Source organism: Sminthopsis crassicaudata, chromosome 3, assembly GCF_048593235.1.
Source record: "Sminthopsis crassicaudata isolate SCR6 chromosome 3, ASM4859323v1, whole genome shotgun sequence".
NCBI lineage: Eukaryota > Metazoa > Chordata > Mammalia > Dasyuromorphia > Dasyuridae > Sminthopsis > Sminthopsis crassicaudata.
Window position 1 is genome coordinate 482,618,331 of NC_133619.1, and position 24,068 is coordinate 482,642,398.

General features: G+C 32.1%; 1 protein-coding gene across 2 annotated transcripts in view; it reads left to right on the forward strand.

The window, feature by feature from the left end:
- MIPEP (mitochondrial intermediate peptidase) overlaps positions 1-24,068 on the forward strand; it is a 171,279-nt gene that overhangs the window by 70,362 nt on the left and 76,849 nt on the right. For both annotated transcript variants that reach the window (XM_074303654.1, XM_074303655.1), the window contains exons 14-16: positions 533-642; positions 18,747-18,821; positions 22,578-22,697. In XM_074303654.1, the coding sequence (XP_074159755.1) occupies positions 533-642; positions 18,747-18,821; positions 22,578-22,697 (305 nt within the window). The remainder of the gene's footprint in view (positions 1-532; positions 643-18,746; positions 18,822-22,577; positions 22,698-24,068) is intronic.

Below are 24,068 nucleotides of genomic sequence, written 5' to 3' on the forward strand. Positions count from 1 at the left end.
GAACCAAAAGTGTGTTAAATAAAAATTAAATTCTTATAATATTTGCCTATTTTAAAGAAATATATAGTTATATTGAGACTTGACTTTTTTAAAAAAGAAAAAAGTTGGAATAGTGTGGATTTACAAGATTTGGAAGAGAAGCCATGTTTGAGAATGGAACCCTGTGAATTTTAAGTGAACATTTTTACCTCAATTGTAATACTATCTCAAAATAACATATTTAATACATGGACATCTTGAGCATAGGCAAGTTTGCTTTTAGAGAGTGTGAGCAGTTTTTTGTTTTTTTGTTTTTTTTACAAGATGCTTTACTCAGCTGTGAAAACGTTTTCTTTCGCTTTTTGATTTGAAGTAAAATGCATAGGAATATAATAAACTTTTTTGCCAATATGTACAATAATTTTTTAGAAGTAAAATATTGACTTAATGCATTAAAGCTTATAGTTCATCAAAAGTCCAAAGAAAGTTTTAGAAGTTCCCATAAAAATAATAAATTTTACCTTAAATTATGCCACTTGTTATTTTGTTTTAGGGACAAGATGCCCCACTGATTTTGCTGAAGTTCCTTCTATCTTGATGGAGTACTTTGCGAGTGATTATAGAGTGGTTAACCAGTTTGCAAAGCATTATCAGACTGGCCAGGTAGGGGGAAAATGTACATGCTATAACTTTGTTATATAATTAAATTGGACTTAGTTAAAGTTATGAATTTCACAAAGGAAGTTATTCATTTTTCCTTTCACTTGCATTAGGATGAAGGTAGGAAGGTCTACCTAACCATTTTGTGAAAAAAATCTACTTTTCATCTTCTGAAGGTCTATGCTCATCAGTGTTAAAGGGATGGTGTACAGCAAAAATTTAGGTATGGCTCTTGTGCCTTATGGAAACTCCAGTAGAATTAAGAGAGAAAGGTGCCTATTGTGGAAGAAAGAGTTATGGTGACAAGTGGCTTGAAATGTTACTAGGAGTTATACACTTTTTAAGAATTCGCAAATTTTCTATCATCTCTTGAATACATTGAAATAGCCGTATCCAACCAAAGCTGGTTGTGTAAATTGTGTACATGGATTTCACCTTGTCATTGGTGTCCAATATAATTGTGGAGCTATGGTTCTATAGTAAAAATCCATTAATTCTTCAGTATGGAGAGTTTCATTTTAATGTGCTCAATATTGTAGCATTTGTAGTACAGGTCTAGTCATTTGAGAAATTTTTACTACTTTCCAACATTATAATTCCCCCCTTCGTTTTTGTGCTTTTATCCTTCCTTCAGATCATGAAATTATTTTTTGTTTTACTCAGATATTTATAGTGCCTTATAGAACTGATCTGTGATGTTTCATTTTGCTTGCAATCATCTGTTTTCTCATCTGCCTTATACCTCTCCCCACAGGATTGTGATGATCAAACTTTTTAAAATATAATTATGAATGTATATTCATTGGAAGTCCAAATAATGTACCTACATAGATACATACATATACATTTGTCAGTGAAATTGCTTTTGAGTAAGTCAGTTTCCTGAAAAATTATTTTAATTTAAGGGTTAAAATCCTATAAAGTAAATTAATTTATTTGATTGCACATAAAAATAGTGATTAAAGGAGGAAAAAACACTTGACCTTTATCTTTTGCCATATTGCAGTAATCATTCGATAAGCATTTTTAAGTTTTGCTACATATATGCAAGTAGTCTGCTAATCTCTAAGAAAGAAGTGAAACAATCTCTATCTTCCAGGAGCTTGCATTCTAATGGAAACAGTATTGCGTATCAGTATATGAATAATATATACAAAATGGGAACAAAAGGTTTTGCAACTGTCAGTGCTAAAAAATTACCCATGCATATATTTTGTAAATAAAAAGCTATAATAAAAAATGAATACAAAGTCGTTTGGGGAGGGAGAACAATATTATCTGTTGGAGATCAGGAAAATGTTCATTTAGAAGATCGTGCTTAAGCTTAGTTTTCAAGGAAACCAGAAATTCCTAGAGGCAAAAATGAGAAGAAAATGTATTATAGGCACAGGAGACAATTAGTACAAAGACCAGAGACAGTAGAAATAGCATCATGTGATGAGAACTTTGAATAGGCCAAGTATGACTAGATTGTAGAATGCATGGAGGGAAGTAATGCCATTATAGCAGCTATATTCAGGTTTGAAATTTCAACTATTAAATCATTCAGTGACTAATTTTGTTTTGGTAAGTTTTTTTGAAGAAGCTTGATTTAGCAAAGTAATTACTAGTATTGAGTCAAAAGTACAGGTTTTAAGAGATTGTCTTGCTCTATCCTAAATGGTCCTGAATCTTCACTTACTTAACTTATATTAACTTTAAAATCTTTATCTGTAATATGTAGTTAATTACATTTATGATTCATAACCTCAACAAAGTTATTTTTGTTTTTTAAGTGTTAGTATTGTTATATTCGTGAGACAGAACAGCTTTATATCCATTATTTGCCAGTTGATCAACAAATAATTATCTAAAGCCAGCATAAGATATAATAGCATTAAAGCCTTACCTTGAACTTGTAAACTTGATTTTTTTCCCCCCAAAGACTTTTACATTTTTCTTTATTAAATTTCATCTTAATATTAATTTACCCTAATATTCAATCCTGTTAAACTCTTTTGAGTTTATTCACACTATTCCTCCTAGCTCTTTGTCATTTTCCTTGTTGATAAACATGCCATCTGTGTTATCTAGGCCACTGATAACAATGCTAACCACATGTGAAGCCCAAGTAACCACCCCAGCCAATGAGCTTGCCCCCTCATCAAGTCAACCTGAGTTCTACCTTGTAATTGTCCAGAAAACCTGAATTCTCACCTTGTCACTGTCCAGACAACCTCAGTTCTCACTTAGTAATCCTAACAGGCCTCACTTGCTAGCTGTGTGATCTTGGGCAAATCACTTAATCTCTGATTGCCTCAGTTTCCTCATTAGTGAAATGGGAATAATAATCATACATTTCTCCCAGGGTTCTTATGAAGATCAAATGAGATAATGGTAAAGTGCCTGGCATATAATCAATGCTAGTAGAATGTTAGTAGAATGAAGAAATTAGATTAGAGGTCCCATTTGTGATCTTATTTTCTCTGATCCTGTGTTCTCTCAAAACGTACACAGACAAATATAATATAAAGCAAATTGCTATAGGAATGGAGAGTGATTACAAAAAACATTTTTTAATACAAGGGAGACTTAAATGAACTGATACTAAGTGTAGTGAAAAGAACCAAGAGAATATCGTACACAGCAACAACAAGATTATGTGGTGATCGATTCTGATGGATGTGGCTCTTTTCAACAGAGAGGTAATTCAAGCCAATTCCAATAGACTTGTGATGGAAAGAGCCATCTGCTTCCAGAGACAGACTGTGGGGGCTGAATGTAGATCACAATATAATATTTTCACCTTTTTTGTTGTTGTTTGCTTGCCTTTTGTTTTCTTTCTCATTTTTTTTTCCCTTTTTGAACTGGTTTTTCCTGTGCAGCATGATAATTGTGGAAACATGTATAGAAGAATTGCACATGTTTAAATATATTGGATTATTTGCTTCTAGGGGAGGAAACAGGGGAAAGGGAGGGAGAAAAAATAATTTGGAACACAAGGTTTTGAAAGGGTGAATATTGAAAACTATGCATATATTTTGAAAATAAAAGCTTAAAAAAACTGTTTAGAAGTAGAACAAGAATTATTTTGCTTGGGAAAAGTGATATAATGTTAGAGAGAAAGCAGGACTAATCAACTTTTGTTTTACTGCTTACACTTCATTTTCAGCAAGGAAAATAACCTTTAAACTTGAAAGTATAGTACTAATAGTATTAAGAGAAATATAGCCCATGTTAGATGAGAAGATAGGAAGAAAGCACCATTTGACTCAAAATGAATCCATTTCTCCATTTTGTTATTGTTTAGTCATTCAGTAGTGTTTTAATTTTTTGTGAACTCATTTGGAGGTTTTCTTGGTAAAAATGCCAGAGTGGTTTGCCATTTCCTTCTCTCACTCATTTTACAGATGAGAAACTGAGACAAACTGGGTTAAGGGATTTACCTTGTGTTAGGTTCTTACTAAGTGCTAAGTCGATACTTGATAATTCTCTAGTTCCAGCCATGACTGGGAGTTTTACTTGTGAATTTTTGGGGAAGAGCTTGCATGCTTAGGAGGAGCAAGTTCATTGGTTGAAGTAATTTTTCCCAGAAGCCCTTGCATTATCCCACGCCCATTCTCTGGGAGGATAAAAGAAGGAAATCACTACTCTGGACCAGAGTTAACAGCAGCTATCTGGAGACAACAGTTCTCTCCAGGAAGAAGAATCTGTCCAAGAGATTTGAGTTGACACAGCAGATCTCCTCCCAGAGAGCGATTGGCAGCTTCTGGAGACAACAGCACATTACAACCTTGGGTCACACAGCTAATAAGTGTTGGAGGCCACATTTGAACTCTTGAAGATGAGTCTTCCTGATTCTAAGTTCAGTGCTTTATCTACTGTATTACCCAGTTGCCATGTCTTCATAGTTATATGAATTAAATCTCAAGAAGGTGAATTGATATTCTAGCGCCCTTATCTGTGATCTTTGAGAAATTACAGTGAATTTAAAAAATATTAGAAAACCATGAACAGACATTTTAATTTTCCAAGGGGAAATTGTTTATTTATTTTTTTACTTAGAATTTTTTTCATTTAATAGTATTTTTTTCCAATTACATGTAAAGATAGCTTCAATATTTACTTTTGTAAGATTTTGAGTTCCAAATTTTTTTTACCTTCTTCCCCTCTCCTCCTTCTCTAAGACATCAATAGACTATATTTGTACAATCATTTTATTTTATTTTTAATGGCATTGTATTTTTTCAAATATATGCAAAAATAGTTTTCAACATTCACCTTTGCAAAATCTTGTTTTCCAAATTTTTGTTCCCTCCTCCTTCCCTTCCCCAAGATAGCAAGCAATCCAATATATGTTAAACGTGTGCAATTCTTCTAAACATATCTCCATATTCATCACACTGCACAAGAAATATTAGATAAAAAGGGAAAAATATTTGAGAAAGAAAAAACTAGCAAACAAATAACAAGAATGGAAAAAAAGTGAAAATACTGTTCTTTGATCCACCTTCAGTTTGCATAGTTCTCTCTCTGGATACTGATGACACATTCTATCACAAGTCTATTGAAATTACTTTGAATCATCACATAATCTTGTTGTTACTGTATGAAGTCATTTTAGGCATATTTTTATATTAGTCATATTGTGAAAGAAAAATCAAAACAAAAGGGAAAAAGGAAAAAACAAAATAAAAAAAGTGAAAATGGTATGCTTTGGCCCCCCCATTCAGTCTCCATAGTTTTTTCTCTGGATGCAGAGAATTGGCAGAAAATTGTTTATTTTTGTGGACAGAAAATTTGTGACATCTATTCTCAACAAGATCTCACAATAAATTACTTAATGATTTTTTTATTTAGCATTTAAGCAGTGTTGAAATTAAGTGGAGCCAATGGAGTTTCACTAAGAACTATGATGTCTACCAATTTCTTAGAATAGATCACTGAAATAGACATAGTGAATCTTACTAGAAATATTTTACTGAATCTAATGTACTTTCTTGTGGATGGTTAAGTTTGAACCAGATTTGTATTAGGTAGAGTCACTGGATGAACAGCCATGTAAAAAAGTGGTGTTTCATGAATCATACTCAGCCTAAATGTTGATGTCTCATGGAATGTCACAGAGCACTTGACCTTGTTCTGTTCAGCAGTTTTTCAGTGATTTTCATGGAAATGCAGAAAGTATGTTTATCACTTTAATATGTAATTCAAAACTAGAAATAGTAACTACTGCTATAGATGAATCAAAATTCAGTCATAATATGTTTGAAACTAAAAAATTAAAATTTATACCATTAAATGCAAAGCCTTGCATTTAGATTAAAAAAAAAAAATCAACTGCATGATTGTAAGCCTGCAAAACAAATCTAAAGGTTTTAGTGAAATATAAGCTTTATTAAAATTAGCAATTTAATCTGAGGAATATATTAAGAAGGCTTTACTCTTAGACTATATTCTTAGAAAGATGATATCCAGATAATGGAAAATAATGGTTCAACTGCAGTTTGTACTACTCCAACTATATCCTTGGGTATTCTGTTCACTCCTGTATTTTAAGAGAAGTATTAGTAAATCCTACAAAAGGCTTTATTTCAACTCATTTTGTGATTGAAGTTACCTGGAGTTCACAGAAGGCTTTAAATACAGGTCTATTGGTAGACTGTGTCTATTATCTGTGCACTGACCTAAGTTCAGAGAGTTCATGAAGTTCATTAATGAATTCACCATAGAGTGAGAAATCATTTGTTCCCACTAACTCTTGAAGACCATTTACTAACTTCTGGATAAATTATAATCTGTTTTTGTGATTGCAGTGACCACACTGATAAAAATTACAGAACCTTTGGGTAAGCTAGATAATATCAAAAAGAGATGCTAAGATAATTAATAGCCTGGAAGTGTTATAATATAGAAATGAAAAAAGAAACTGGATGCATTTTGACTGAAAAAGAGAATGTTAAGATGTTATAGTTCTTTTGAAATATTTGAAGACAATATTATGTGGAGGGACCAAAGAGTAGAAATATAATCAGATTTTGGTTCAGCAAGAGAAAAAAAAAAATAGAAGTGGTTAGAGTTCTGTATAGTGAAATGAGCCGAAAGGCTCAAGTTGTAAGCTTTCCATCATTGGAAGTTTTCAGTCAGAAATAATATCTGTCAGGGACACTATAGAACATATTCCTGTATTGCAAAAGAGTTTAGATTAAATGACTTTTTCAATTGGATGGGAACTTAATGTATATGACTCTTTTTTCTTTTATATCTTCCTACAGTGCCTGACAGTGCTTTGAATATATATATATATATATATATATATATATATATATATATATATATATATATATATATATGTATTATTATCATTTAGTTATTTATCTGTTTTGGTGAGGCAATTGGAATTAAGTAACTTGCCTAGGGTCACATAGGTAATAAATGTTAATTGAGTGTCTGAGGCCCGATTTGAATTCGGGTCCTCCTGACTTCAGATCTGGTCCTCCAGCTAGTGTTCTGTCTATCTGCCTCTGAATATTATTATTATTAAGTGATTGAACATATAGCTTGTTGGAAAAATAGTGGCTTTATATTATTTATCTTTTAAATCTGTGAACCCTAGATGTCCTGACTATAAAGCCACCCTATAAGTAAACTGTCATGAGGAAGAGCTCATCGTTCTTAAATGTTTCAACACATTGAGAGTTGAGAAACAATTCAACCTTGTCTTACGTTTTTAATCTTTTTGTGTGTATCATGGATCCCTTTACTATTGGTAAAACTATGGGACCCTTTTCAGAATAATGTATTTAAATGTATAAAAGAAATGCATAGGATTATAGAGGGAACCAAATATAGTGATAACAAAGTTATCAGATATTTTAAAAGCTCATATCTGGCTAAGAAGTCCTGGTTTGGATAGAGGAACTTAATCTTTTACTTACAAAAAGAAGAATAACGTGACTATCTACACATTGTAAATGTGTTATTATTTATTATTACATATATTTAAAGAGTTGTGAAAAATATATCAAATTACCAGTACAGGGTTGATTTTTCAAATATTGTTCCTTAAATTCTGAATACTGTAGTGTATATTCTTTCAGGCCGATTTTCTATCTTTCTGAAGACATTTATTTACATTTTGACAGATATTTTAGAATATTGAAATTTTGAATTAAAATTTTTATGTTTTTAATAATGAATTTTTCTCTACTACTACTTTATTAGAATCTGATTTTCTGCCCTTGGATTGTGAAATATAAGAAAGTTCTTTCTTGTGCTTTTATTGGTGAACTTTTCTGTCTTGCATCTTGCCAAAGATTTATTTTCTGCCTTGGGTTTGTGAAATTAGGCCTAAGGCTTATATTTCTTCTTAAGTTTAAATAACTTCAAGGTTACTTATATACTTGTTATGAATTTTTCCTGTCAGTCTGAGAGGATATGAATAGAAATTGAAGATAAAACTTGTTTTATGACTAAAATCAAATAAGTTTGGACATGTTTGTATAATTTTAGCAAATTTATCATACTGTAATTTTTAATGCTTTTCTATTGTGAGAATGTTTACTAGCAACCTGTGTTAGGTGAAAGTAGTGAAAGTTATTAGGTATTTTATCACATGCATTGAAATGTTTTTTAATTTAAGAAAAAATACATACTGTCATCTGAATTTATTCTTGGTTATGTATGAGTGCTTCACTGAGACATTTCCGAGGTGGTCCCACTATACCTTAGTACTTCTAAAGTTCCTTTCATCTGAGGATCTCAAAATACTCTATTTCTTAATCTATAAAAGGTCCTTGAGAAATAGGTATGTGTCAACTAGTGTTGTGTTCATTTTGTAGATTGAGAACAGAGGCGATAACTCTGCTCAGCTCATTGTGGCTTGGCAAAATTATTTTAGTTTTGTTGATGATCTGCCTGAATCACTGGCCAAGACAAACCAAACTGATTGATTTTGTCACACTGCAATTCAATTGTTTTTTCCCCTTGTGGGCACTTGCACTCACATGTATGCCAGTGTAGAAGTCAGGTTAGACAACAGGGCTACTGACTTCCAGTTCAGGCTCCATTCCCTTGGAATCTTTTGCTTCATGCCCTTGCAGTGTTTTCTTATTTGTATTTGACTGTGTCCCAACAAGTCTTACTTTAACTTCAACATGTTCCTTGGGAATGTCTGTGGTTGGAGTTCTTGGCTTTAGAAGGACTTGGAGAACTACCATATTTAGTATTTCTATCAGAGAATTTCTTAATGTTCAATGTATTGATGACCTTTTAAGTATCTAATGACTTTAATAGAGTAGTCTTCAGAAAATACTCTGTAAGAATTTAATGCCAAATTTCTAACACTATTGAATTAGATGATTGAAATGCTAAAAGGATAGCTATGGTTATCAAATTTATCTTTAGCTTGTAAATTAACATTTGGTTAGTCCAAATAGATTTTGTATTGGTTTTGGAAAATGGAAAGTTTGCTAAAGTATTTGCTTCTTTCACTTCAGTCATTTGTCATACTACCTTTCAGTGGAGAAAGCTCTCTTCTTTGCTAATTTTTTTGTGTTTTACAGGAATAAACAAGTTGTTATTGTTACTGTCCATTGCATATAATTATCCTGGAAAAAAAGATAGATTTAAAAAGCACAGTTTCTTTTCTTTAGAAAATTAAGTGGGATATATCAAAAGCTGTGCCTTAAATTTCCCACAACTTGTAGGTGAAAATATACTGTGTTGGCAGAACAGTGATTAAATTCTGTACTTTCAATTTTTTAGTTATAACTGGGAATGCTTTTAGTTAGGGACACAGACTAAGTAAATAGAAACTTATACAGATGATTGCCTCTCAGTTTGTGAGTGATTAGAATAGAGACATGGCTTCATTTAGTTACTGGCAGCAAATAGCTATAGTTTTTCAGTCATGGTTTACTCAGTTATATAAAAATGAGAACGATACTAGTTTCAAACCTTTGCCTTCTAGACTGTTCTGATTATGTTTATATAAAACTTTGGGCTTCTTATGGTTGGGTGCTTTGGAAAATTAGTCAATTAATAGCATTTATTCAGTCCCTACTCTGGACCATGCTTTATCTTAGATTAGTGGTCCTCAAACTTTTTAAATAGGGGGCCAGTTCACTGTCCCTCAGACTGTTGGAGGGCTGGACTATTGTAAAAACAAAAACTCAAGCTCTGTCTCCGCCCCTCAGCCCATTTGCCATAACCCAGCGGCCGCATAAACATCCTCAGTGGGCCACATGTGGCCCACGGGCTGGAGTTTGAGAACCCCTGTCTTAGATGTTTGAAATGGAGAAAAAAAAAGGTATTTTATTATTATTATTATTATTATTTTTATTGCTATTGTTGGGGCAAAACAAATCCACTTTTATGTCCTGAAATGCTTATTGGACATCTTGAACTGAATATCCTGTAGACATCTTAAACTCAAAATGTTCATAATTCAACTTATTTTTTCCCCTAAATCTTTCCCTCATTCTTTCTTCCCTATTATTATTAAGGACACCATCATTTTCTCCCTCACCCAGGTTTACATACTATGTTTGATCCTCATTTTTTCTCATTCCATAGGTAAGTCCCTACAAAGTTTAGGAATTCACAAAGAGGAAGAGAGATCCCCATGGTTTTGAAAAGGACATTTGTACATAAGATAAACCTAAAAAAAGTTCTTTGTATGTGACTGCTTCAAGTCACAGAATTTAAACTTAGAATACTAGGTATATTGATAAATGAATTTGTGAAATAAATTAGTAGCATTGTCCATGATGGAATAAACTTGGTAGAAAAGTACAGTAATAAGACTGTGCTCAGGTAGGTTCAGGTAGCTTGATTCCTCCTCTTCTCCCTTCCCCCTGCCTTTTGGACACACTTAATAATTCAGAATAGTAGATATTATATTGATTAGATAAATTCAAGAAAGTGCAAATTATATACCAAAACATGAATTAGGAACCACATCTAAAAGAGGTTGGAAAAATTTTGTAGAAGGTGGGATTTTAGTTGAAACTTGAAGGAAGATAGGGAATTTAGGAGATAGATAAGGAGACTATTCTAAGCGTGAGAGATGTTATTTTAGGACTATATTCATCTTTTTAGAATTTCATTCATGGGGTGCAAACAGTTTCCCTTAATTTATATTATTTTTTTTCCTTCCTTTTCTTATTGCTGATGCATAATCTCGTGTGGTTTAGACTGAAATTTCTTGGCACATTATTTTTCTTCCTGGCTGCTCATAATATTTTATTCTTGATGTGGAAGCTTTGTTACTTGACAGTCACATTTCTGGATTAATTAGATCTTCGATTTCTTTCTGATTGTGGCCTATGTATTCCAATAATTTTCCTTTATTTCAAGTTTTTTCATAATGTTCTTCTGAGAGATTAGTGATTTTTGCTTTAACTTTTTGAGCTCTGTTTTCTATAGCTATCATTTCAAACATCTATAGATGTTTGGTTTTCAGGATTGGATTTTGTGCTGGTATTTCTTATAGTGACATTGAATTTTTGAATTTATTTTTGGAGGAGTGTTTACTATTTTACTAAGATTTTCTGCTTTCATTCCAAGCTCTAGATTTTCTTTTGAATTTTTTTATTTAACTCCATTTTACTTCATATCTTTTTCTTCCTTTCTATTGGTCCTTCCAACTACTCTAGTCATTCTATTTCCTCAATTATTAGTTAAAGTAACTTAAGAATTCTCTTGTTTTTGAGTTTTAATCAGGAATTCCTTCACATCATAGTGTTCATTTATTAGGTTTTCTTTGATCATTACTTTAATTCTATTTTTTTTTTTTTTCTTTCAAGGGCTTGCTTTTAGAGTTTCTTTCTTTGGGTTTTGTTTTTTTTTTTTTTAAATTTTAGTTTATTTAGTGCAATTCTAGCCATTTTGGTGTGTGGAAGGACAACTAGACTTATATACAACCTATCACTCTCTTTTCTCACAGCTTTAAGAAAATCACCTCTTAGCAATTACCCACTAACTTCAGTTCATTAAAGTTGACTATGTATAATCATTATTTGTCTCATATCCAGGCAATAGCTCTTTGGGAATATTCATTCAAAGGATTGGCTATGCCTAGGAAATTCACTTAGTTGGAAGCATCTAATCTGGAAAAAGAGTTAGGAGTCTAAATAGCTGAAAGTGAATGCCTCAGAATAACCTGGAGGTATGTTGTGGCTATATATCTAGGTAGGCAGGTGTTTGGTGATTGATGTCTGGAAAGTCAGGCCACTTGTATTTGAGACCCAGCCATAGAGGACTAGGACTCAAGAAACACGACTTTAGTCCCTGGAAAGTTCTGCATTGGGAGCAAAAATTAGGCAGCACCAGGTACCCAGAAGATCAATGTAAACAGTAATTGGAAGCCAGCCATGCATAGTCTGTAAGGACAGAATAGAGAAGAAAAAAACAAACAAACAAACCAAAAAACAATTTCCTGCAGTAACACTGGGGCATTGTATTTAGAGGAATCTTTTGTTTCCTTTGCCTGTGATCAGAGATGGTTCCAAAGCCTGAGGCAGGACTAACCTTACCAGTGGGTATAAGTGATTCCAATTAAGGTTACTGGTGGTATTCAAGGGTAGAAGCCATGTTGATCATCAAAGTAGCACTTCATATTTTTAATAAGGTTTTTAATGATATCTTATCAGTGACTCAAAGATAAATGGATTGTTAAGTAATTTATTCCAAACCTTTTTTCCCTTTGCTTTTTAATCTCAGATAATATCAAGTGATATTATTTATGTTAGATTTGGAATGTGAAGAATTATGGTATGACATAATCTTTTTATTTCATTTTATTCATTAAAGCACCATCAAAAGGTATCAAGATCAGGACCAGTCTTGTCTAGATAGGAAACTCCAGATGAAAGACTCAGTATTTGATGACCAATTCTTCTTAAAGAATGAAACCATTTTCTAGAAGTGAGTGAATTGTCAAGCTTTATGAAATATCACAGGCATAGAAAAACATGTTCATTTTATTCAGCTTGTACTGAAGTGCTATAGTTTCCCAAACTCCTTTCCATGGAACCCCAGTATTCTCCACAGTGTGAGAGGAATATAGCTTGTATTTAAACATTTTTATGCTAGTCATATTTTCCCCTCTATAGTATTAGATACGAAAATATATACATCAGCAACATTTACATGCAACAATTTTCAGTATGAAAATAGCTTAATTTTCTGAATTTTGCTTTAAAATTTCTTCAATACACTTTTATTCCAAATATATTCCATAATCTTTGACTGCCTAGACTAGCCTTTATGGATACTATCAATATATTTCAAATCCTCACAATTTTCCATATCCACATAAGTTTGGGAAAGATTGTTTTAGGTATTATGAGATAATTTTCATGATTATAATACATCTTTTTCTAAAATAGTGTAACTTAGGACATAAACATCTTTGAGGGGTTAAAGGTATGATATTGTTTGGAACCTTGTCATCCTTTTAGAATATCACAAAGTATAAGAAGCCACTCTTAAGAAGGTATTTCCACATTGCTGTGGATCAGTATACAGCAGAACTAGGGAATCTTTTTTCTGCCGCAGGCCATTTGGATATTTATTACATCATTTGTGGACCATACAGAATTATCAAATATAGAATTCAAGCAGCAGGAGATTATCATACCTAGTTTTTAGCTGCAGTTGCCTTAACAAATGATTTTGTTGGCCTTAATATGGCATTTCCCATCCCTGGTACAGGGTACTATATTAAGTGGCATTGTGAGAAAAATATCCATCCATGAGCTCTATTTTCTAAACATGTAGAAAAATACATATAGATAACAGTATGGTATAATAAAACCTGAGTGAATAGTATTTGTAGCGTTAATATGTCCAAAGTAAGTGCCTGTTAATAGAAAGTAATAATTCATGAAGAATAAGGTATACGACTTCCATATTCAGAAGATGTATGATGACAACTTAAGCCATCAGCTTTCTTGTCTTTTATAATAAGGTTTTGTAGTGAATGTTGGATGTTCAAATGTATTTCAGTGATGGTAAACTGTTTTGGTCATTGAGGATTACAGAGTCATGATCACAGCATGTTTAGATTGAAAGGACTTGAACTAATGTTTTGGCTCAATGTCTTTTATTATTTCCACCACATTATACTGTTTTAAGATGCATTGGGACTGCTATGCTGTTTTGAGGAAGTACCAGATTTTTCTAACTCTTAAATAACTTGTTGTAAGATTATTATTGATGCCACAGAATTTATATTACTTAAAACTTTTTTTTTTTGTAAATGAGAAAGTAGCAGAACTGTTTAAAAGCAGTTGATATAGCAATAAATAAATCATTACTGAGGCAGAAATTTGGAAAAATCATTGTGTAGTAGCCTTCCTTACCTTAATGCAGGTAGATTGACTGAAGTAGAATCAAGTATGGAGCAGGTAGGTGACACAGTGGATAAAGTGCTAAGTCAGGAGTCAAGAAGAATTCAAATCTAGCCTCAGACACTTACTAGCTGTGTGATACTAGGCTTGTTATGTGATCCTGTTTGCTTCTGTTTCCTCATCTATAAAATAAGCTGGAAAAGGATATGACAAATCAATCCAGTATCTTTCCCAAGAAAGCCCCAATGGGGTCATGAAGAATCAGGCATGACTTAAATAACACAACAACAAAATCAAATGTATTATGCAACTAAGCATTAAATGTTAAGTAGATAAGTGATACCACCTCAGAATACTTTTGCCAGGTATGTGAGACTGTTATTATTAATTTGGAGAGAAGTTATTAGTTATTAGATTTATTAGAGTTTGGAGAGCCCAGGGAAAAGGTGGAGAAGATCTGCAGCATAACTATTCTACTATTTAGCATTTCACACTCTCCTTTAAAATACAGCCTCCAAGTGATACGTTATATTAATGCTGGAATTTAGTAGGCAAATGTTATGATTAGTCTCACCTATATTAAGCTAGGCCCCACAAAATATAGATGCTATTTTCCTTCCCTGGCAAAGTGGAGGTCCATTTGAGTCAGAGGCATTCATCCTCCTTTTCTTCCTGGTTGGATTCAGTTGAGTTAATTAATTAGGACGAGTTGGCTTATTTGAAGTTGACTACTTAATCTGTAGGACATGATGATAGTCTGGTGTGACTGTTTCCCTTGTAAGAGTAGGTGTTTAGGTGTGCTGGGTTCTACTGTAGAGATGAGTAGAGTATTGTTCTTGCCAGAATATTGTTACCTAAAGTAAAATTAGTTACACCTCATTTTTAATGACTGGTGGTTGATTTGCTCTTTTATAGTTGCTAACTATAGAGTAACCTAGATATCAGCTGTGCCTTGTATTTGAACCTTGTTACTCATTGCCCCAAATCAGAATCAGCTACATTATTTACTCACTTTACTCACCTTTTTCTTGGCATGGATCATATACTGCATGTAAATGGAACAACTTTTTTTTGAAACTCATAACCTCAGGCTTTCCTTATGCTTTTTCCCTTAACAGTTAAAACTCTTAATACTATTTATACTGTTATAGGAGCTATGCACATGTCTGTATCTGAAAGCTGTATTATATTAGTTTGCAATCACTTCAACACATTACAAAATGTCTCAAGTTTAGGAGATTGTAATAAAAAACATCTGTGATATCCTGTAGACATTACTGCTTTTGATGTTATGGTAAGAATTGCATTATTTGGTTACCAAGGCTGTTCAGCAAAACAGTATTTACAGAAGACTATGTTGACTGATAACTTTTTTTCTTACTTGAAGATGTTTTAAATAGTAATATTCATTACTTAGCTTGCAAACATTATCTCTTTTTTAACCTCTGTTAAGTTACATGCAAACCAAAAAGAAAATAACAGTTTCTATAAATTTTAAGATGTAATTAGTGATTTGTTGTTGTTGTTTTTTTTTTTTAAATAATGGAAGATATTATCTACAGATTGAGAATAATACTGTTCCATTCCTGGAGTTATTGTACATTTCCTAACTCCAGTGAGCTATCCAAAATTAAACTATTATAGAAATAGCATATTTTTGTTTAATCTAAAAGATGCCCTCTTTCCCTATATGCGCAAGAATGTTTGTGGCAGAGCCCTCTTTGTAGTGGCCAGAAACTGGAAACTGAGTGGATGCCCATTGGAGAATGGCTGAATAAATTGTGGTATATGAATATTGTGGAATATTATTGTTCTGTAAGAAATGACCAACAGGATGATTTCAGAAAGGACTGGAGAGGCTTACATGAACTGATGCTGAGTGAAATGAGCAGGACCAGGAGATCATTATGTACTTCAACTACAATACTGTATGATGATCAATTCTGATGGATGTGGCCATCTTCAAAATTGAGAGGAGCCAAATCAGTTCCAATAGAGCAATAATGAACTGAACCAGTTATACCCAGCGAAAGAACTCAAGGAGATGACTATGAATCACTACATAGAATTCCCCATACCCCTATTTTTGGCTGCCTGCATTTTTGATTCCTTCACAGGCTAATTATACACTATTTCAAAGTCCTATTCTTTTTGTACAGCAAAATAACTGTTTGGACATATATACATATATTGCATTTAGTTTATACTTTAACATATGTAACATGTATTAGTCAACCTGCCATCTGGGTGAGGGGTAAAGGAGGGAAAAATTGGAACAAAAGGCTTGGCAATTGTCAATGCTGTAAAATTACCTATGCCTATATCTTGTAAATAAAAGGCTATAATAATAATAATTAAAAAAAAAAAAAAAGGTGTTCCCTTTCTACAGTACAGAGGCACTTACCACCTTGCTTCCATGTACTGATATAATTTATTAATTTGATGTGTTCTACTTTACAGTGACCTCTTAGTTTTCTGAACTTTATTAGTTAATTCACTACTCATTTAACCCTTATTCCCTGCCTTGAATAATTATTGAATATTAATTGAATTATTATTGAATATTATTGAATAATTGAATAATTTTTCATTATATTTATAGGGTTTTCTATCTCAGTCAAAGCATTTAGTTTGTTAAAGGTGAGGGACAGACCCTATAGTGCTCTTAAAATATATCTATTAGCTGATTATATTTGTATTTCTACCCATTCTTTGTTTTTGTTTTTCTTTATATTGTTTCCTTTGGATTAAGCATCAAAAAAATAAGAATTGTACCTATTACAGTTGTATCTTAACAATAATGCTTAACAGAGAATCCTGTCGAGATAGACTCTAATTACTCTAATTAGTCAGTTAGGAGAGACATCTAGATGCCAGTAATTGCTCCTACTTCTTCCTCTTTTCCATCCTCTGTATTATAGCTCTTCTAATACTTGTTGATATGCATATTCCATTCTTAAGTGTTCTCCTAGCTGTATTCCCAGTTATTTCAGTGACTTATAGTCCAGAGCTGTTTCACTTTGCCAGTGCCCTTAAAATGAGTAACTATAACTGAAACAGTCATATAGTAGATGTGGATCTAAAAAAAGGGAAGGACAGTTTAACTATAACCTCCTTTAGTGTAGACACTATTTCTATTAAAGCAATCTAAGATTGCATTCCTTTGTTGGCTACTATATCATACTTTAAAAGTATAATGAAATTCAATTAAAGTTTTCAGATTTTCTTCATATAAAATATGATTTAACCATAATCCCTAATGTATTTTTGCAATTATTTTTGAACCCAAATGTAAGGCTTTAATTTTGAAATTTAATTACTTTTTGATGATGTTAATTATTGTATTGATGACTAATTGCCATTATCAAAATAGCATTTTCTTATGAAACTTTTCCTTTTTTCTTATGCATCCTTTTGATCATTCTCTCTAAAAGTTAGTAAAGTGGGTATTCCTGGATTTATGGCACCCAGTGCTGTGCCAAGAAATGTGATTTCTGGTTTCTTCTAACAGATTTTCATTGCTTTGTCTATATTTTGAAGTGACATTGATGATACTCTTAGTTTTTTTCCTCCTATCCCTTTTCTTCTCCCTCACTTATATATTACTCATTGCCGTCATTTATCTTTTTCTTCAAGTTCTAACATGACTTCCTGTAATTTTTATTCAATACGTCCTGTGAAAATGTCAACAATTGACTTATCAATTCTGTTTGTTTCTTATGTTAAGCATGGTTGTACAAAATGATAGCTTTCTATGTTGGTAAAAATGATGTTAAATAAATGCCAAATAATTAACATCATTTAACCTAGAACCTGTACTTTGGAAGTAGTTCATTCAGTTTAATTGTGTATGATTCCTTATGATCCCATTTGAAGTTTTATTGGTAAAGATACTAAAGCAGTTTGCCATTTCCTTTTCCAATTCATTTTATAGATGAAGAACTGAGACAAACAGGGTTAAATTGCCCAGGGTCTCACAACTAGTAGGCTAGATTTGAACTCAAGAAGATGAATCTTGATGACTGGTACTCCAACCATTGTACAACCTAGCTGTCATACTTTGGAAATGTCTTCAATCATGTCATCCTGTTAGCTGAATTATTTAAAAATTATCATTATGCATACTAGATAAGCAAAGTATGTTTTCTCAAATCAATAATTAGTGTACTCTGATAAAGATTATAATGTATATAACCAATTTTAGCATAGAGAATAAATCTTCATTAGTCACAAGAAAGAGTCATAAAATATATTGGATCATAAATATGGTCCAGGATATGCACTAGTAAATAATGCACTTCCATTCTTTGAGACTGGAAAATAAAGGTTCATAACTATAGTTATCTGAGATTTCAACAATTCGGTCTTAAATGTGGCTAAATTTACTTTCTTGCATTTTGACATTTTAGTCCTACACTGCTGTATCTGTGTTCTTTAAAAAATGATGACATAGTGTTTAAATGGAATTCATAAATGACAAAGTAATAATTCTATAATTATTTACTTTTGAGATTATAAATGGATTTTTTAGAAAGTGTACGTACCTGAATACACAAACTTCCATTTGACAAATTTCCACATTTGAAAGTTAAAGAATGTCTTCAAACTTGTCATCTTGATACCTGAATTATTTAAAAGTCAAAATTATTATTAAAGTTTAAAATTCAATATGTATTTTGTTTCATTTGATATATTTTTTAGATTCTGACTCTTGTAGTAAAATGAATGTGTCCTTCAATTATTTACTCAGTACTTATGGTATTTTTTTCCAAGGCACTGCCAAAAAATATGGTGTCTCGACTTTGTGAATCCAAAAAGATCTGTGCTGCAGCTGATATGCAACTTCAGGTATGTATTATATACCTTTGTTCAATTTGTAGTCAGTAGTTATCTAAAATAAACATAAACCTTAGGCTTTTGCCAATGCTGCATGTTTATTAAAATAATAACACTTGAAATTATAAAACATTTCTTCTGAATTTAATAAACCTTATAGAAATTGACTTGTTCAGTTTTTACAATATCCTTAGTAAAGAAATGACAAATAAAAGTATTCTCATTTTCAGACTGAAAAACCCAAGCATATAAAAGGCTTTTAAAACTCCTTTAAATCACTTATCAATGACAAGGGGTAAAAGTCAAATCTCATTATTTATCTCCTCAATTATTTATCTATTTTATTCACTCAGGGGAAATTTGAAAAATTGAGTGAAAAATGCTTATGTTCTGTCATGTCCTCATGAAACCAGATGTTTAGACAATTACAATTGGGGTATTGATGAAGTTTCACCTTTTTTTTTTTTTTTTTTTTCCTGAGATAATTGGGGTTAAGTGACTTGCTCAGGGTCACACTGCTAGGAATTATTAAGTGTCTGAGACCATATTTGAACTCAGGTCCTTGTGACTTCAGGGCTGATATTCTATCCATTGTATCACCTGGCTGCTCTTGAAGTTTCACTTTTAATATAGAAGTTTTTTATCTAGGCATAGCCTCTATGCCCTCAATAGTTCCAACCAATCACCTATACATCTTTCTCTAGTTTTATGTTTTCTCCCCAAGACTAGTCTTTACAGCATAAAAACAGTACAAAGAAATGAACTCTATTTTTGTTGCTTCTTAAATTTTATTTCAGAAATATAAATGTGTAAGATACATAAAAATAAAAATTTAACACCTTTTTCCTTTAGATTTTCCTTTTTTGGTAATGTTCCCTTTGACAGCCTGATGAACCCCTGGACTCCTTATCAAAATAATATTTTGGGGGCAGCTAGGTGGCGCAGTGGATAGAGCACCAGCCTTGAATTCGGGAGGACCTGAGTTCAAATCTGGTCTCAGACACTTAACACTTCTTAGCTGTGTGACCCTGGGCAAGTCACTTAATCCCAGCCTCAGGGGAAAAAAAATAATAATAATATTTTTAATTCATAAAATAGAATACATAAGTTATAAAGAAAATCAGTTAACATTCCAATATAATTATCAAAATATTTTAAAACAAATTCATAAACCTCAGATTTAATAACTCTTAGTCTATATAGCAATAATTTAAGATAAAAAATAATTTTTAAGGACTTTTAAATAGCTTAAAAATAAAAAGCATTTTATGACAGATGAATCTGTCTTTGTCATCCATCTGTGGGTATAATGTCTTTTCAAAGCCCATATTGTGGCTTTTTCTTCTTCAACAAATGTTTTAATATTTTCTTTTAAAAAGGAAAACCATCCTAAAAAATCTTTGCCAACATATTTTCTTATGCCCAGCTTTAGTATTATACAACAGCAGCTTGTACATGAGCCAAAACAAAGTTGGGAAAAAGAAGGCTTATTTCAAATTTCTAAGGAGTGAGTTATAAACAGATTAAATATTTTTTGAAATTGTTAGCATGCTTTAAAAAAGTGCAATGTTTTAAAATGGTGTGTTACAAGTTTGTGATTCCAAAATAGCATTTAGCATTTCCCCTCCAAATGCAGGCTTTCTGTGGTATTGAAAACATAGTAAGCTATATAATATGCATGCCATACAGAATAATTTTCTAACAACCTGAAATATTAGTGTATCTTACAGGTTGAAACTCTATACCTTTTTTTCCAATGTTTATATGCACCAGTTTAGAATATAGTCTTCCTTGAGATATGATGCAGTTTGCAGTTTTAAATGTATATAATTGTTGCAAAGATAATTTCTTTGTCCTAGTCATTTTGTAAGTTGAAAGGTTTGAGTCATTGTTATTTTTTTTTTTTATCATGGTACAATTTTTGTTATTAATTTCCTTTCATTTGATGTATTTTTATTCAAAAGTATAGATTGGGGGCAGCTAGGTGGCAAAGAGAATAGAGCACCAGCCCTAAAGGTGAATTCAAATTTGACTTCAGACAGTTGACACTTTCTAGCTGTGTAACTGGGCAAGTCACTTAACCCAATTGCCTCAGGGGGGGAAAAAGTATAGGTTGTTCCATGTATTTGTATGTGAAGAGCTTTGAACTTGCATAATTAATTTACCATATTTAGATCATATTTATATTTTGAATTTGTTGATTTACATGAGTCTATTGAAGATATTTTGGTAATACAGTGATATCACAGAAGTATTTAATTTTCCTGGGGTCAATAAGGCAGTTGTCCTTCCCCTCAAAGGTCTATTACAAATTGTTAATTCCTCCTTTCCAAAAGTTTGTGACACACACACACAAAGTACAGGCCATTATAATAAATTGTATAGGAATTTGAGCTGTTAAATGAATTGCAGCTACTATATGGAATCTAGGACCAATTATAGTAGAATTGAATTATAGTTTCTCTGGGAAGATATTCTCCAGGTTATAGCTATTATCTAATCTGACAACTTAATCTTATAGAAAAAGAAACAAGACCTGTAGTATTAAATAATTGCCCTCAGTCCTATTGTTGTCCAAGATTTGAACCCAGGTTTCTGACTCTAGATCTGATGCTATTTCCATGTCATCCCTTTATAAAAGAGAGAATAAAAAAGTTTGTATTGAACTGCAAGTGTACAGTAGCCAAAGTCAATATTTATATTTAGGAAATGTCTACATTTTTGCTGGTGAATCTCAAAGTTAGTTTAGAGCTATAATCCTATATCTATATCAAGCCAGAAGCTGAGTTATTTAGAATTTTTATTTTATCCAGGCTAATCCCTTTTTCTTTCAAGTTGGCAGCTGCACATTTTCTACAAATTCCAGATCTATCTTGGCTAGATAAAGGTCTCAAGCACAACATTTTTATAACAGAATTTTCTTTTAGAATATCAGATGGTCTCTTCAACTTCCTTGCCTAGTTAGTACTACCCTGAGGTTTATAAGATATTTTAGTAAAAAGTTTAATCTCTTTTGTTCCAATTTTAAATTTGAAATGCAGTTTCAAAATGCTCTGAAAACATCAATGTTAATTTTCTTGGGAATGTACTTGCCCTTTCTCTACTCTTTAATTATGTTTTAATTACATATATTCTCTCCTTGCTTCTATATTCAGAGGTGGTCATTTCCTTTCTGGCCATCCAATTACGCCAGAATTTTCAGGCAAGTACCTGCTTCCCATGCAACCTTCTAATACTAAGGGTTATTTGCCTTTTTTTTGCAATCTCTTCAACAACTTATGTCACAATCCTTTGTAATATCTGAAGGTACCAGACACTAGATTGCAATTTCTCTTTCACCTCATTTGCCTGTATTAAAGTACTAGAATTCCAGGAAGATATTTTACAAGTTTTGTTATGTTCCATAAGTTCACAAGCTGTAGCTTTTTGTTTTCTCATGCTTTCAAAACTGCTTGAATGTCGGCAAACATCCAATATTGTGGTTAAAACTTATTTTGATATATATTATATAAAAAAAACTATATTCATAAGATTCAAGGTTTATAATGTACACAACTGCTAATCTTGAGAGGGCTGATGGTGCTACATTAATCATTAACATAGTACTTATATTTAGCATGAAAACATCTATGGATTTATATTTGTGTAGGTATTTTCAACTGTTATTTATCTTTTTAAAAAAATTATGCTGTGTTTTATAATTTGGTAAACCACATTTTAAATGTCAGAACTATATGCCAAAAGACAAATATATGTTTTTCTCTAAAGGTCTTCTATGCAACTTTGGATCAAATCTACCATGGAAAGCATCCCTTAAAGAGGTCAACCACAGACATTTTAAAGGAAACACAGGAGAAATTTTATGGGCTCCCATATGTACCAAACACTGTGAGTGCTGGACTTTAATATTACCCTATAAAAGTCTGAAATTCTCTTTTTTAGGACTTGATCAGAGTGGGTAGGCTGTCATCACCTTCTGCCTCACAAAATTTGAAATCCTTGGATTCTGGTGGGAATTTTCACAACTGAGGACACTTAATGAAAAATGTGTAGCTCATTTATAAAATTGACATCTTTAACATTTCAAAAACTTCATGGCAGTTCTAAAAAGTCTTTCTATTTCCTCTAGGAATATGTTTGCTTGACTTTTATGACTGTGACAGAAATTGATCACTAGAGTTAATTTATGTTTTTCCTTTCAGTCCATTCATTTATTCATGTTAGGTAGCAAAGAAAGTAGTTCATTACTGATGAAAAGATGAATGATTTAAGTCCTAATTTTTGCTAGTATTTTTTTTTAACTATACCACCAGGCTCTGCTATTAATTACTTGTATGATTTTTGAGTGAGTTACATAACCTCCTGTAACAGCTCAGTTTCTTTATCTGTAAATTGTGGAGGTAGAATTAGATAATCTTTTCCATCTCTTTTAGGTCTTAGAGAATGTTTGGTGACATTGGATATTGGAACAAGTTTAGTAAGAGTGGTTTAGTAAGTTTAGCTGAGGAGTCATTGTAGTTGTATACACTTTCTTAGATAAGTAGATTCTGTATTTGAAACATACTTTACATCTATTTTGATAACAAAAATATTGTTTTTATTGCATTTCTTGTTTAAATTTTTGAATGGCTTTTCTCTCTCAAAAGCAAGCTTTTTAGTTATATTCTTTACTTATTTCTGACCTTTTCCCCCATATTGCTTTTTGTTTTCTAGACCAAATGCTCTGAATATAGCATGTTCAATTCTTGGTTTTTTATATTGGTAGGGGAGAACAATACTATGTACAAATCAAGATGGTATATAATCCAGATGTTAGACTTTAAATTTGTAGTTTTCAAAATGAGTGTGTCTATGTCTAATGTTCTGGGCATTCAGAAGACTTGAAATAATGAAGCTGTAAAGATCCAAATCAAGAGAATCTAAAAAGCTCTCATGTTATTTTAAGGAATATCTGAGCTCGGTGCACACACACTCATTCTGTATTCATTCTTAATTGTAGCTTATCCCTAGCTGGGGAGAATGCATAGATTTTCAATGAACACTTCTCTCAAGGATGTCCTTTTCTAAATCCTTTTAGCAGATTTATTCTCACAGAGTATGCCTGTGCCACTCTCAAAGTACTTTATGTATATGCACTCTTAAAGCTATATAACTCATAAGTCCCCATGATATCATTTTTTTTTAAATGATCAAATCAACAAGCATTTATTAAAAGGCTGAACTTTGCCATAAACTGGACCAAGTATTCAGGGAATTTTT